The sequence below is a fragment of the Biomphalaria glabrata genome, chromosome 2 (genome assembly GCF_947242115.1).
Source record: "Biomphalaria glabrata chromosome 2, xgBioGlab47.1, whole genome shotgun sequence".
NCBI lineage: Eukaryota > Metazoa > Mollusca > Gastropoda > Planorbidae > Biomphalaria > Biomphalaria glabrata.
Window position 1 is genome coordinate 64158742 of NC_074712.1, and position 17368 is coordinate 64176109.

Sequence of the window (17368 nt, forward strand, 5' to 3'; positions counted from 1 at the left end):
TCGAATTTTAAATTTTACTTTACAGAACAACATTAAAAAATAAGAACTTTAGATATCCAGGTTGCGATGTTATACACGAAACAATACAGTTTATCTAAAAAATTTATATGATATACACATCAGAGTAAAAGAGAGAATCTGGGCTCGTACAATAATGTAACAATATTATTCTTATCTAGTATGCCTCATGTGACATGTCTGTAGATTTAGAATCTAGATCTAGTATAAGACTTATAAGTTTTTTTAGTTTAGTAGCTAGCATCAAGTCTAGTACTACTAACTAGGTAATACTAGACCTAATAGTAGATATCTATATTCAAATAATTGAGTATATTCTATTAATTCTATATTAAACTATTAGTCTACTACCAGTACCAGTGTCCACTGCCAGTGAGTTAGAGTTAGATCTACTAATCTACTTCTTAGTCTTCTACTTGAAGACATGATGAAGTACTTGGTTACTTGGTTTTCGATCTAGAATCTACTTGTTTTGACTTTGTCATTGTGACTTGTTAATGTTGTCTTTGTAACTTTACTTAATAATAAATTTGACTTAAAACTGTTAAACCTTATTACTAGATATCTAATTCTAGACTAGTAACTTGTGCTACTCAGACTCAGGATAGAAGACTTAAAAGTAAAAAGTAGCAATTATACATAAAACACTGAACCATAAGCATCATAAATGATAAGCCATTTAATAATCTTCAAATACAAAAACAAAATTTAAAAAAATACTCAGAAAGACACAAAAATAAAGGCACATTCCTCATCCCATATATATATAATTATATATATTATATTATATATGCTAGGACAAATTTGTACAAATACTCCTTCTCTTGTGCTATTAGCTAGCCAGGAAAACCAGTGACTTGGCAGAATTTAAGTAGTTTTTTTAAGTCATTGGTTAATATGCATGACTGAATGCATGACGCGTAGGACGTAAATCGTAATCTTCTTCTTTTTTGAAGTAACATCTGTATTATATAAGATAAGATAAAATAAGTACTACATATGTAGAATACTGAAATATTTTTGAATAGTAGAAAATAAAGAATCAATCTAGACTAGTAATCTAGTCTGTAGAGATTATAATTGATTATTAGATAAGAATAATATTTAACTTATTAAATAAGACTTACTTGACTTAAGATTCTTAAATTTCTAATTAAATCTATTAGATGTCTATATTAAGATTACTAAACTATAACTAATTAATATATAAAATGTGTGGAGTACATTTTTTAAAATTAAATCATAAAATTATAATTAATTTATTACTTATAAATTATACTTAGTAGTCACTTAGACTACTTAGTATTTTTATTTTAGTACACTAATAACTAGTCTAATAAGTAATCATCTTCTTTTTTGGAGTAACATCTGTATTATATAAATATATGATAAAAGATAATACTAAGTAATACTGTATCGAGACACTTAAGACAGTATAGAGTATTAAAAGTAGGTAAATCTAGATTTGATCTATAGATATATATTATATAATATAGACTAAAGATGATAGTCACTATAAAATATAGATAGAATTATAGATCATTTTAGTAATCTAAGTCTTGACTTAGTATACTTAATAAGATCTAGATCTATAAGAAATCTTATTTAATAATTTTTTTTTAAATCATGTAATTTAACACTACCTCTGGATTGTTGCTTATGATTCACTTATGGTACACTGCCAGGTCGTTTTCTTTGCGCGCTGGATTGTTGTTCAGACTTATCAATGATCCTGGGTTCAAACCCTGCCCGCTCCCATCCACAGTCATCCTGCAGGAGATTCGGACTAGGAAGTAAATTATCTTCAACTCTGAAGGAACATCCGAAACATGAAAAACATTTTTTTTCACACCAATGCTTTATTCAAAGACATGACTGTGTTGTGTAGAGACATACAGAGTCTGGAATTATAGAACAAGACAGGGAAAGAGGTCTACTTCGTCCGGTTTGATAACTAACTGACATGTTGTGGACGTGTGTATCAACACTGAGAAGTGTTTAGTTGGTGCTGAATAGTTACTGTCAGGAAGGACCCTTAAAGGCATCAATAGAACCAGCCAGACAGTGTGCGAACCCAATCAAGGCTTGACAGTCGCTGTTTATGTTCATTGTGATAGGCTCACATTTTACTTCAGTGTTACTGAAAATCAAAGTTATTAATCTAGAAATTTAACTCCAAAGCTTGGTGGATGAGATTTAAAAAAATAGACTTATCTGTTTCAAGCATACCCTAGTGCCAGTGCAAAATATAGATGTAGTCTATGTCAAGATAGTCAAGGAGAGGCTAGAGACTACAAGAGTCAAGACTTAATTTGAGTCTAGATTCTAGTGACTACACTTCACTACACAGACTAACTAATAATATGTTTATTTTAATCTTATCTTATTGTTACGTTTCTCTCCCCTAATCAGGCCTTCTGTAAACACTGCTAAACACAACACATCAACACATCAAGAACTTGACAACAAGGCTCCAAATAATCTGGTACTTTAATAATGAGTGAATTAGTAGATAACAGCCAATACTAGACAATTGGCATCAAACACATCAACAACTAAAATGTTACTCTGTACATCACCGTACAAAACTCTACTGTCTCTCTTTCTGGACTCGTACATTAACACCTGAGGACTCAACCAGGACCGACTTCATGGCCGACTAACAGTCCCGATCTCAACTCTCTCCGGTCTTGAACTGCCGCTTTCTTACACACTGTGTCTCTCGTACACGCAGGCTTTCGATCACATGACCATAACATTGGTCATATTTGCGTGTAATCGTAGTACTGTCCCTTGTCCATGGCCCCGCTGACCTGAGTGATTCACGTGTGTGTCAGCTGAACCTATAGTTAACCCTTTCGCGCCGCCAATAGGGTCATAACATTATATTTTACAGATGTTACTTAAGATAATTATGTCGTACGAATTTCATGTGTATAATATACATAACTAAAACAACCTAGGTCTACAAATTTAAACTCTAGATCTTTTCTTTTTTATGCAGAGATTACAAGAGTCAAGATCTGAGTTAAAATTCTAGAGACAGCACTTAACGACACAGGCTACTAATATTTTTATTATAATAGAATCTATAACTAAAACAACCTAGGTCTACAAATTTAAACTCTAGATCTTTTCATTTTTATGCAGAGATTACAAGAGTCAAGATTTTACTGAGTTAAAATTCTAGAGACAACACTTCACTACACAGACTACTAATATGTTTATTATAATAGAATCTATAACTAGGACAACCTAGGTCTACAAATTTAAACTCTAGATATATATCATTTTTATGTAGGTGCTAGTAAATCTATCCCTGTATTCAAGACATCGGGAAGTGAAGTGTTTATGTGTAGGATCCTAAGGATGTAGTAATCTTTTTCAAAGGAGCAACTGTAATTTATAAGACCCAACTGCAGCATAGTCTACCACTTGTTATGGTACACTGTAAATTAGTGAACTACAGTAAAGAATTAATTTGAAAATGAGTTATCAGAATGCTGTAACAATCGCTGGGGCGCAGGCAACTGCATTTGAGATGCTTATGGATGCTGTGGGAAGAAACCAGAGTCCAGTCATTCAACAGCTCCTCAGCAGTGATCCACATCTTGTACATCTTAAAGGTACATATTACTACAACTTACAACTATTTTGGGTTTTGTAAACTAAAGTGCAATAGGATTGTGAGAACTTGAACCTGATTCAGAAAATAAGGACTTCTAGTTACGATTGGTGGCTGAGTGGTAATGTGCTTGACTTCTGGGATTTTTTTAGATTTTTAGGATGCCCGATTCCACCCAACTATAATGGTATTTGACATTAGTAGGGTAAAGTATAGGTGGTTGGTCATTGTGCTGGCCACATGACACCCTTGTTAATCATCGGTCATATATACAGATGGCCCTAATATAATCTGCCTATAGATTGCAAGTTCTGAATGGGGTACTTTTTTTAACGTTACTTATCGATAGGCCTTCTAGTTGATAGTATTGTTGGTAACCCAAAGCTAATCCTGTGAGTCAAGGGATCCCCTTTTAGAGTATTAGCAAGTAGCAGTGTGCTGTTTATCTCTAAGCTGACTAGTTCATTAAGTCATTAGACTCTGACATAGAAAAACAACAACATAGATTTGTTATTTAGAGAGAGAGAGTGAGATTGTGCTTGTGAGAATGCTACCATTCAAATGTTATCCTGACAGCTAAAAAATCAAAGCCCCAAGACTCGGAGGATGGTTTAGGAAACTGTTTAAGGAAAATCATTTAGACCATCTGATCATTCCAAACACGTTGAAATTCATTTAGGCTAGATACATTGAAAAGTTACTGGCCCAGCGTGTGATTCAGTATACCTCACTACCAAGGGGACTGTATCTAGTCATGACGTATGTGCTTTTGACAGTAGTCACGAAGGTCATGAGTACGTACCCAGCTTGCCCTTAACAAAATAAACAATTTCTGAAGGAACATCTGAAAGTGTTAGCTAAGTGACACTGTATCTGAAAATGTTTGCTAAGTTACACTGTATCTGGAAATATTTGCTAAGTGACACTGTATCTGAAAACAAAGTAAAAAAGGCAACAATTTAGGGCTACATCTGTGGGCTAACAACTCAGAGTTTTGTTCTCAACTAATTTTTTAAAAGGCTAGTCCATTTCCTTAGTGCTTTCTAATCAGTTTTTTTTTTGATGACCTTTTCTTCCTGTACTTAACTTTGAAGGATATACTTGACTAAATAATTTATCTTACAGTATATTGAAACCATCATAGATTCATTACTTGTTCAGGAGATGCCTAGTGACTTTAAAAGCTTGTTTTATTTGTCCTTTTATTTTTCTAACTTTTATGCTCAAAAGCATGAATTCAGCCTCAACAGTTTAAGCCTTGCATTTGTAGCATTCAGCTTAAGAGGCGGGTCTTTTACCCGGCCTGCATTTTTTCTTATTTACACTTGAAATCTGACATTTAGTGTAAATCCTTCCTTTGTTATAATCCTGATATTCATGGTAACATGTTGGATAAAACTGAGGAGAAAATTCTTGTTGATGCAGCCTTATTAATGTTGAAGGGTTTAAAAAACAACAAATTAATACCGTGTTTCATCATATTTTAGCTGTGAAATTGCAAATTTTTATAATTGTTTAAATCAAGGATTATGTATGGCTTCGGATTTGAGAGATGATACTGTTGTATAAAGAATTTCATTTAGGCTTATTTTATTTTTATTTCCTGAAGAATCAAACCTAAAAAACATCTTAAAATTAACATATCGGGTGGGGATGTTATTAATGTTACTTTGTATCTTATTCTTATTTCTCTGATTTTCTTAACATGCTTCTAGCTCTAATTTTCTGCTTAATATTCAAAAAGCATTTTATCAAACGCTGAGGTGCTCAATTGTAGTCAAACTGAATTTCTATTTGATTGGACCAATAGAAATGATGTTATCTTATCTATGTTATCTATCTTATCTTAATATATTGCCAAATAAGATATTCTTAATCTAATAACAACTTATACATATAGGTATTGTATATAATTCAAGGTTGGCATGGTATCACTGCTTTACATAAAGCCTGTCTTATTGGAGACTACAACAGTGTGTTGATGCTGATCCAAGCCAACTCTGACGTAAATGCTGCCACTGATCATCTTGAGACACCACTGCATTACGCTTGCAAGCGAGGGACTCCCAGTATTGTTCACTTATTAGTCCAGTGTGGTGCACGGCTGGACCTCAAAGATAAACTTGGCAGAAGTGCCCTGCATCATGCTGCTGAAGCAGGATCAGTGTGAGTAGCCTCCTTAGAATAGTAAGATAACTACATCAAAGTACACAGCTTAAATTATCAGCTAATCACATTGTAATACATTTAGAATAATCAAATAATGACAACATAATGCGCATAGCATTATCAACTAAGAACAGTGCAGTATTATCAAATAACTACATAATGGTACATATAGTACACATCATAGTACACATAGAATCATCCCAATAAAAAAAATACTATACATTTATAATTGAGTATATATTATGTAACTTTCAACCTTCTTACTGCAGTCAAGTTGTCAAATATTTAGAAGAAGTCTGTGAAGTCAACACTGGAGAACAGGATTTGAAGCTACAGTCACCTCTACATATTGCATGTACATATGGACATTACGATCTTTTCCATTTTCTTCTTAAAAATAGGGTGAGTTGGCCGCCATGAAAGTGTCTCAAAAATTTAGGAAGATTGTACGATTGTATATATATATATAGTTCATCCATCGTGGTTCGATGATGACCACTTTGTCATCCAGGGGGCTGAGGGCTTTGCACTGGGGTTTTATGCCTCCTCATGTGGCTGGTGAGACCTATGTGAGCCCGGAATGTTCGGCCGCACACTGGGCAGGTTATTCCAGCTGGAGCTAGTGTCGTGGGCCTTGCTTTTCTTTTCTGGCGTTTTTCTTCTGCCAGCGTTGTTCTTTTTTCCTCAGCAACCTGTGCGCCAGTTTTCACAGCGCGACAATTGCATATGACTAGGTAGACTCTCAATCAACAATATATTTTTTGTGTGTTAAAATAAAATAAGTTGCCATTTCTTTTTTTTTTTTTTTTTCAATAGTGGAAAAAATATGTTTGTTTGACTGTAATTCATTTATTAGATGGCATCAATACTGATAGTTCAACTACAACTAGAGTTCTTGTGAATCCTAAATAACTATTTGTGGTATTGATTTCTCATATTTGTATATAAAGCAAAAAAAAATATATCCCTGAAACACATTACTGACTTACTTGACTTAATCCTGTGCACTCCCAGGGGAGCATAGGGCCGCAACCACACCTCTCCACCGAACTCGGTTCTGAGCAGCTTTCTTCATCTGCTCCCATGTCATTCCAGTACCCTCAGCTTCACTGATGACTGACCTCTTCCAGGTTTGCTTGGGTCTGCCCACTTTCCTCTTTCCTTGTGGGTTCTCTCCCACAAATTGATAGTAGTTAAACAGATTATCTTTAGTGTAATTACAAAGCTTATATTGTCTCATCCTGTCTGTCTGTTAAAAAGTTTGTACATGTTATTTCTCTGGCACATTTCGGATCAGGCTGAAATTTTGCACAATTATTTCTTTTACCTGACAACACAAGAATTAATTTAAAAAAATTAACCAATTAGTTGATTAACTATTGGTAATTAATTATTTTGTTTGGTATCTTGAACAAGGGAAAGAAATAGTTCTTGACTGAGGTGCTGAATTTGTCCCCTTTATAGGCCGCTGCTTTAAAGCAAGTTTAAATTAAACAATCGATAACTATACAATCTGCTAATTTCATACACACCTCACTAGCAGAGTGGTTAGGATGTCAGCTTGAGTCATGAGTTCAAACTCAGGTCATTCCCCATTGCTTTTTCTTATTATAAATACTTTTAAAAAGCGATTAAAAAAGAATTCACTCAGATATCCCTTTCCAGTATTGAGAAAGCTAAAAGCCTGAATATGAATAGTGCTAAGCAAAAACAATTGATAAAAATATTTCTAATCACGCAGATTTATTTTCATTGGTCTAGATCTATTACTAACTTAATTACATGACTGGTCCAAACTAATTGATACAACTACACTTCGTATAAGCTTTGTGTTTTAAAAAAAAGTATTTCTATGTTTTTCTTGTTGTTATTATCCTCTTTTATGTCTCACTCTAATAAAGAATTTGTGTTTGTTTTTCAGCGGTGTGAACTTCTTCAAGAAGACATTGAAGGCAACCTGCCCATTCATCTGGCATGTAAACATGGATTTGGTCACATGACTTGGACTCTGCTTTGTTTATCGGGAGTCTCAGTTCTGAGTCGGGTAAACAAGGGAGGCTACACACCAGTTGATTTGGTTCTCCAGGGAGACAGCTATGGGTAAGTTTCAAGTTAACTGAATTTTTAAATATTTTTTTTTGTAGCTGTGGAGACTGTATACATGAAACAAAGATCATAGTTGCTTAAATAGCATCCTTGGTGAGGTCCAAGCAGCAAAGGATTATTCTTGGTGAGGCCCAAGGAGCAAAGGATTATTCTTGGTGAGCTCTATAAATTCAATAATAATTCTTTGTGAGGTGCGAAGGATTATTTTTGGTAAAGTCTATATGGTTGAAAGCCATTTTTGGTGAAGTGCATAGTAAAGTGTCATTCTTGGTAAAATCTTCAGGATCAAGGATCATTCTATCAATGTGGGTTTGTCAAAAAAAAAAAATTAGAAACAAAAAAAATGTAATGATAACCTACTGATATTATACATAAGTAAAGTTCCCCTTTCAGACCTTGTGGTCTATAGGACAGATGATGTAAAGGTCATCTGTTTCTGTGGCCTACGGTTAATGGGGGTGTCATGTGGGCAGCACAACGACCAACCCGCCTTTATACATACATAACTGATATTATATGTTAATGATAGTGATTTATATGTAAATCATAGCTCAAGTTATTGCTTTTATAAGTTATTGCTTTTATATAGCGCTACTTTCATGCTTATAACATGCTCAGAGCGCTTTTGGTCCAATCTCATTTGTGGACCAGTGGGTGAGAAGGTTTTCCGTGCTGCCTTTAGGCGCTCAGTAAACATAATTCTGCTCAAGTCGGGTGTCAAACCTCGAGCCCCCATCATAGGTAGCTAAGTTCAAGCGTACTTAGCGTCTTGACCACGCTTACTGTCATCATATGCAAAAAGAACGCCTACTGATAAAATAATAATGCTAGCTACTGACATTTCTGTTTGGTAATTATTAAATTTTCAACACTTTCTTTTTATCTTTCTAACTTACATTCATGAAAATTTGGTGCATTTCAAACTATTTAGACACAAAGAACTGGCGGGCATATTGACTGGCTACAGAGAACATCCTAACAAGCCAGTGTCTGGTCCTGTTCTGTTGTGGTACGGATGGCTGATGTTTCCTTTTACCTTGTACTCTGTCACCACAATCCTCTGCCAGCAGATGGAGTCGTACCAGTTTCTCATCTACTTAGCAGCATTCCTTATAGCTGGCATCGCTATGAACGGCATGACACACCGTATCAAACATATATGCAGGCAAGTGCTTGCCTTCATTTTTTAAAGTTTTCATTTCTAGGACAGGTATCTAATATATAATTTCACGATGTTTCAACAGTAATATTTAAATGTTAATCTACCAATGTAACTAACATTTACACAAAATCAAGTATATTCTATAAGTATAAAATTTAGTCATCTAATATTCTCTGTAATAGTTTTAATGGATTATTTCTTTAATTGAAAAGGTATAATATTACGTAATATTTCTAAGTCACTTGTTTTTTAATTTTTAGATGGCCAAATCCATTTTATGCTGGTGTGTTTGCAGCAGGGATAACTCATACAACCTTTTGTTATTTTTGGATTATCTTTCCTTGTATCCTTTTGCAAAATTAATAATATTTTAATTTCATGTCATTTTTACTTTACTTACTTGTTTACAGCCTTGTCACCCCTATTGGAGTATGAGCTGCCAACAATAGATCTCCATAGTCCCCTCTCCTCTCCATCTTGTTCCAGGTGTAACCAAACTTTCAAGTGTCTGCCTGTAGTTCACATGGCCAGGTGCTTATAGGGCACCCTCTTTTTCTCTTGTCTTGTGGGTTCCACTTCAATGCCTGCCTGCACTGAATGTGCCCAATTCAACCACATTGTCATAATTTTGATTGTTTTTTTTTTTCTCTTTCTGATTTCTTCTTTAAGAATAAGTCATTCTTTCGCTTGTATTGTTAAGGTGTCATTATTCTCAACATAAACTAATAATAGAAAAAAAAGGGAATAGGAGAACAAGAGGTCAAATCATTGAGCCCACATAATATGTCATAACACATAGGTCAAAACAGTAAGACCACATACATACGATAACCGAAACATCCGGTCAAAATAAAATACCACTCAGATACATAATTCAGGCCAAATTCATGAGATGCCATAACATCAGGTAAAAAAATGACCAGTTACCCAGAGTACAAAGCAAGATGACAATCAAGAAAAAAAATAGATTGATATAGTAAAAAAAAAACACTTCAAGAAGTAAGTCTTATACCTCTTTGTTTCCATGCTTAGCAATAGACCAAATGTTACTTTTCCCTAAAGCACTTTTGATATAGAAGCAGAAGAATGCTGTTTAGTACGGTATATAAGTTACTATTTGAACATGTTTTGTTTCTAGTGCTCATCTCCTTAATGTCAGTATACAAGTTACTATTTGCACATTTGTTGTTTTTAGTGTGCAGCTATTTATTTGTTTACAAAAAAATTAATGTACATTGAACTTAACACTGTCATCAGATATTTACACAACATGGTGGGTAACTCTCTTCTCTTTTATCATTTGTCCACTTCTGCATTTACTTTTCTGGACTCTTTTAGTGAAAGATCCAGGTGAGTGATCTTTCTTTCAAACTTAGTTGTCTCTCTTGAAAGTAGAGATAAACAATAACATTGCACACATTTAAGTGGATAGACCCTTATGGGGGATTGTCCCAGCAGTAAAGTTCTTGACTGCCCAATCAGTTCCAACTGATCGTCCTTAAGAATTATTTTTAGGAAGAATAAGGATTGTTGATTGCTCTATTGGACAGCTAGAGCTGGAATTTTACTTCCAACTTAAATCTTAACAGTTCAAAGTTTATTAAAAATATAATTGTATGTTGTTTTTTTATTCGGCGACTACAATTTATTTGAAATAGACTTAAGGACAAAATTTACAGTTGAAAGTTTATTAAAATATGATTGTATGCTGTTTTTTTTATTTGGCGACTACAATTTATTTGAAATAGACTTAAGGACAAAATTTACAGTTGAAAGTTTATTAAAATATGATTGTATGCTGGTTTTTTTTATTTGGCGACTACAATTTATTTGAAATAGACTTAAGGACAAAATTTAAAGTTGAAAGTTTATTAAAATATGATTGTATTTTGTTTTTTTTTGGCAACTGCTATTTATAAGAAATAGACTTAAGGACAAATAATTATGAGTATTACTATGTATAAACATTTTGCCACGTCTTTCAGTTCTGTTGTTTTGTTTTTGTTATAGGAAGTGTGACCGTGTCAACTCATGACATCTCCACTGGTAAAACTTTGACTTTACTAGATTTGTGTATGATAAGGAATCCACCATATAATTATTGTCCAAGTTGCGATGTAAGTCATCTTCCTTTTATCTCTTGAAATACTAAAATACAATAACATATAAAAGAAAATGTCTTTATTATTAGAAATACCTTCATGGAATTTTGTAACTAGGGGCGATCTTTAATGTGCACCTGACTTCATCCTGAAGCACTCTGCCTTAATGTGCACCTGACTTTATCCTGAAGCATTCTGCCTTAATGTGCACCTGACTTTATCCTGAAGCACTCTGCCTTAATGTGCACCTGACTTTATCCTGAAGCACTCTGCCTTAATGTGCACCTGACTTTATCCTGAAGCACTCTGCCTTAATGTGCACCTGACTTTATCGAGAAGTTCTTCACCCAAAATTGTACATGGCTTCATTTTCCAGAGTATTGTTTGAAACAGGTTTTAAGGCTCTCACAAGTTTGTTGATCTTCAGCCTTGAACTTTGTTACTTTTGATTTAGATTGTTTCCATTTCAGTTTTGACCTTTGATTTTACAAATGATCTCAACTCACTCTGTCTGATACAAAGTTTGATTGATACAAAGTTGGAACACAATATTTTTTCCAATTGCCCATTCTCAAATGAAGTTGAAACTTTGAACAGTTATTTATTTTCAAAGACAACACATGAATCAATAAAAAAATTAACCAAATAGTTAATTAAATAGATGTAATTAATTAATTTTGCTTAATATAAAAAAGAAACATAAATCTTACACTACTTAGAGATATGACTCTAAATTGAGTTATTCCCCATGTATAAGCCTTTTTTTTTTTTTTCATATTATGCTTATTTTAATTGCAGATACCAACTAGCACCCATCGCCCTTTTAGTTTAAATATTTAACTTATCTTCTGATAGGAGAGTCTTATAGACTTAGTAACTTAAAAAAAAACAATTAAGTAAAAAAAAAAGAAAATATCATATTCAAAGCCTCTCTGTTGTCAATATTTTAACTAATCACAATACTTAAGATATTCCAACTTTTAAAGTAATTATATCAGTTGGACATTGGTCAATGCTTGAATATTTCGTACTAAACAAAAGTTGTCAGTCTAGAGAGAATGTTACACTGAGTGATGTATACACTTATTGCTAGTGCTAGTTAACACTAATAACTTAATCTTCTATTTCAGCTGGTCACCAATGAGGTCACTAAACATTGCAAGCTGTGCGACAAATGTTTCCTTCACCTTGACCACCACTGCCTGTTCCTACTTAAGTGTGTGGCCATCAGAAATCACGTCCACTTTGTGTGGCTGCTGATCCTCTCTGTCCTCAACATGCTGGCCTACCTGCTAGGCTTCTTTCTCTATTCACACACACGGTTTGACCGGCAGTCGTGGTCAGACATTGCCTCACAAACATTGCACCAGCAGGCTTGGCCCTTGTCTCTGGTTCTTCTCAATTCGTGGTCAGCCATCTGGTGCTCGTTCCTTCTGCACACCCAGTACACTCAAGTGACCAAGGGATGCACCACGTACTTCATGCACAGCGTCACCCAGCCTCTGTCGCTAACACGTCTCCAAGCACTGACTAACTTTGTTCACTTCCTGTTCAATTCTCCGCTGCCTTATAAAAACCCGCACTCGAAATTGTACAGTTCACATTCAACAGAAGTGACTATATAACCATCAATTTTTTAGCCATTTAATGACAATATATTATATTAATATAAGTAGACTAAGGTGTATATATATATATCCTAATGTATCTAAAAGTTTTAATTTATTACCAGAACATTGTTTTATACAAAAAAAAATATTAAATGCTTTATCCCTTGAAAAATGTTATTTCTTCCTAAATTAGGAAAGCTGGGTGCTACAAACTTTTTGTATAGAGACATAATCAAATACTCACAGGCATTGTAGGACATTCTTGTTCTTGGATCTAAACTTGTCCTAGACCACCTGTATTGACTTATGTCCTTGTCCTAGACCACCTGTATTAACTTATGTCCTTGACCTAGACCACCTGTATATAGACATACTTGTTTTTTTTTTAATAGTTTTTTTTTTTTAGCTTTGTTTTGAATCCTATCCTTACATATCTAGCTTTCCATTATTGACTTAAACTCTTGGATCATTAGACTTCTTGTGCAATCTTTTACAAATTATTTTAGTTTTGTATTTGAAAAAATGTGATACGCAAAAGATTTTATCAAATAAAATGTTGCTAATTTTAAAACCGCTCAGAATTCTTGAAACATTTTTTTTTGTCTAATGAAATGTCTCTCTCTTGAATTTGAGACCGATTTCATAAAGGCTCAAACTGTTTGAAAATGTGTTTCTGGGTTGTTTTTTTAAGCTTAAACACAAATAACTTGTATGAAAAGAAAGTTGAAACTAAAATAATTCATTCAGAAACCTGAGTATACCCCATAAAATGTTTTATTTAAAGACTAAACAATTCCTAGAAAGTTATCATTTACTATGAGGTTCATTTATAATATATTTTAAACTAAGTTTTCACTCTTTGTATTTGTATTTCTAAATATGTATCATTTTTTGGTCGTCTGGTGCTTGACTTTTTTTGACTTATGTTTGTGCCATGAAAACCTGTCCCACCTGTCTTCTACTAGTCAAAATATACCATTACAACCTACTATTCTTTTACTAGTATACTTAAATCTTTACACCCTACTTTTTTTTTTATTTTACTAAGTACAATAAGTAAAGTTCCACTTTCATATCTTACGATCTCTAGGGCAGATGATGTAAAGGTTACATCTTACCATTCTTTTGTTAGAATACTTAAATTGTTACATCCTAGTATTGTACTCTACAGAGATCATTTTATCCTGTGCTCACATTTGTTTTATAACTTGTATGTCAAATGAGATTGAACCTAAAACCTGTGTGATTGTTGTGGGTCTCAATTCTTAGGGTTAGGCTATTCATGTAATGGTATTCCAATGATGGTATTTATATGGTGTTTGACAAAAATGCTAGTGTGAATGTGATATTATTCAAATGATGGTGTGAATTTAATGTTATTCAAATGATGGTGTGAATTTAATATTATTCAAATGATGGTATGAATGTGATGTTATTCAAATGATGGTAATGTTATTCAAATGATGGTATGGATGTGATGGTATGAATGTGATGTTATTCAAATGATGGCATACACCCAATGGAATGAAGTGAAGTAGAGTAAAATTCTCTAGTAATGAAATGAGAGTTTCTATTGATAGAATCTAATTTTCGTTGATCCAAACAATATAGCATGGGTTTTTGTTAACAGAATCTAATTTTTGTTATTCTAAATGACTTAGCATGTTCTGTTTGTACAGATAGCCACACTAAATGAATAAAACAAAAACATTCATAAAGATTGTTTTTTTTTTCTGATATCTGATTCTTCTTTAAATTAGGTTTTTATTGAAAGTCTGCTACAATGCTGGAGCTGCACAACTGCTGGCTGTAGCTGTTTCATCAATGTGTATTATTATTATTATAGCTTTTATATAGCGCTACTTTCATGTTTATAGCATGCTCAGAGCGCTTTGGTCCAATCTCATTTGGGGGGGGGGGGGGGGTATCTAGGAGTTGGTTTTCCGTGCTGCCTTTAGGCGCTCAGTAAACACAACTCTGCCCGAGTCGGGTGTCGAACCTCGAGCCCCCTTCTAGGTAGCCAAGTGCAAGCGCACTTAGCCTCTCGACCACGATAGTTGCAGGGAAGACATCTATACCTTCAAATATATCACAGCAATTTTATAGTAATGGCTCATTCTTTAGGTCATTGACCCTCATTGTTTTTATCTCAATGAATCCAAGTCTTTTACAGTCTGTTATACCTATTACTGGCTGTACATCATTTATATAGCTCCTCCTTCGTGGTCGAAGATGAGCACATTTCTCATTTCAGACAGGCCTGCTTCTTCTCTCAACTTTTTGTTGGTTCAGCGCTCTTTCACCCTGGCCACTCTTCTTGCTTCAAATCTTGAGACTCCGAGACTCACAGCTTCACGCCATGAGGGGCGATCGAGAGCTAGTGCTTCCCAGATGTGAATGTCGATATCGCATTCCTTGAAGGATCTTATGAGAGTGTCTTTGTAGCATTTGTAATGGCCTCCCTGGGAGCGCTTTCCTGCACACAACTCCTCGTACAGAAGTCGCTTGGGAAGGCAATTGTCTGGCATGTGGGCTACATGTCCCGCCCATCAAAGTTGGGACCTTTTTACTTACTGTCACATTGATACTGTGCATGTTGGACTGCTTTAAGATTTCTGTGTCTGGTATATGGTGTGTACATCATTTATAGTAACAATAAATCTACACAACATTGTCCTAGTGTTCACTGATACAGGTACTTTACTCTTACCAACTTCTGGGAGTACTGTGAGTGTAAAGTTAATCTCACCTTTTGTTGGCACTCTATTTTGTTTCTCTCCTGGACATATCTTTTACTTACTTGATTCGCCCCACTACCTACATGTAGCTTTACTGGTAAAATAAACAAAATAAAACAACAGAAAAAATCATCCCTTATCAGTAAATCTTTGACATCTCTAATGCACAGCACACAAGATCTACTTTGGTTGGAATGCAAGGCCTCTGATTGCTGTGCACAGTGAAAGGATTTCTATTAGCACAAAAGTTACAACTTTTACCATGACAGCACATCTATTGATTTTGTGCCTGCTGTTGCAATTATTACAATCATGTATTTGTTTGAAATTACACCCCATCGCCTCTTTACTTTGAAGGCCATGCACAACATCAGATTTAAATGATGAAGCATGTTCATGCCCATCTCAACACAACCTTAACATTTGCATTACCTTTGGCCAAAATGCTTTCTCTCTAGAACCTTCTCAGCACATTGTCTCTAGTAACACTGTCCTTTAGATGGTAATCTCATCTGCTCCTGTTACCATCATAAACAAAGTCAATTTAGGCTCTGCTATCTAGAAGCATGGCACGACATGGCCTAAATTGTGCCGATGTGCCTCAAATCAAACAATCAATCTAGAAGCATTCAGTGGAGATATTCTTTCGCTATGCAATTAAGTTCATGCAGATAATTTTTAAAAAAGACAAATGTAACAATTCTCTTGGGAGCATACATTTTTCTATGCTTCCTTGTCAGGTCTACTCATAAATGATTGAGTGAGTTGAATAAGTAAAACTTTGTTGAATCAGCTCGTCTATTCTTATATACAATGATCATTTTCTTTCCTGCTGGTTATGAGCTCCACAGAGTGTTCCAAATAATCTCTTTGGAATGGGTTGTTTGAGCCAGCCAGGGAAACCAATGACTTGGCAGAATTTAAGTCATTGTTAACATGCATGACTAAAATGACCTAAAATTCTGTTCTCAGTGTAAATTTGATCTAGTAGTTTGTTTCCATTTTAACAATTATGATGGGGAAAAGCACTTGTGTCACCTTTAGATCTCAAAAACCAAATAAACTATTGATATTTCCATTTCATCAGTGTAATGGCTACTTTTTTTTTTAAAGTGAACAATATACAATATTATTTTACAAATTAAATATGCTAAAGGTTTTTACATGCAAACTAATTAGAAAGTCATATAAAACTGATTCTATGCTAAACTTTCTCTATACCGGTATATTCTACTATATACCGTACGAAGTATAGTGGTGAAAAAGGGTAGTAAATGTCTTTAAAAAAATATGAAATGTTATATATAATTTTTATATATTTTTTTTGTCAAATGAAAATGAATAGAATTTTTCAGAAATTTTAAGTTATGTGCAAGAGCTTTTCCAAAGCATGCACTTTGGTTTTTAAAAACTAAGTATTTTATAAGAAAAGGACATATAAATATGGATACATAATGACTATGAACAACTGTTTCAATGATTCATGTGCAGGCATGTGTGTAATGTAATGTGTTTATACAACAACCTCCAGGAGTTGCTGTGGGTTTTGCACTTTAGCTTCACTGTAAAAAATGGAGATTTGTGCTGACACAATGTCCATGGCATCAGTTTTGTGATGAAGTCCTTCAATTGTTGGTGCTATTTGTCTTTTGAGACTTACTTGTTTGCTTTAACTGGTCAAGAGATAGATTGAAGTTTGGAGCCCGCAGATTTTAATGGCTTGACCCCTCACTAGACTCCAGGGTGGCAGCTGATAAGTTTAGAATAAGCCGTAGACCCCGACAGGCAGAGTCTCTACACCAGACAAGCATGCAGGAGCTATGTCAGTGTGTTTTTTC

At 34.3% G+C, this 17368-nt stretch overlaps 1 protein-coding gene across 4 annotated transcripts; it reads left to right on the forward strand.

Annotated features, from left to right (window-relative positions):
- Positions 1 to 65: 65 nt before the first annotated feature.
- LOC106065856 (putative ZDHHC-type palmitoyltransferase 6) lies at positions 66 to 16553 on the forward strand. Of its 4 annotated transcripts, none has more exons than XM_056021952.1 (10): positions 66 to 156; positions 3169 to 3644; positions 5563 to 5809; positions 6082 to 6214; positions 7734 to 7912; positions 8850 to 9083; positions 9341 to 9423; positions 10338 to 10430; positions 11091 to 11197; positions 12313 to 16553. In XM_056021952.1, exons 2-10 carry the CDS (start codon positions 3506 to 3508, stop codon positions 12805 to 12807), a joined length of 1710 nt encoding a protein of 569 aa, XP_055877927.1. In that variant the 5' UTR covers positions 66 to 156; positions 3169 to 3505; the 3' UTR covers positions 12808 to 16553. The 4 variants fall into 4 exon arrangements, with proteins under 4 accessions (XP_055877927.1, XP_055877925.1, XP_055877926.1 ...); XM_056021950.1 differs by having other exon boundaries at positions 72 to 156; positions 3023 to 3644; XM_056021951.1 differs by having other exon boundaries at positions 83 to 156; positions 3320 to 3644.
- The last annotated feature ends 815 nt before the right edge of the window (positions 16554 to 17368 follow it).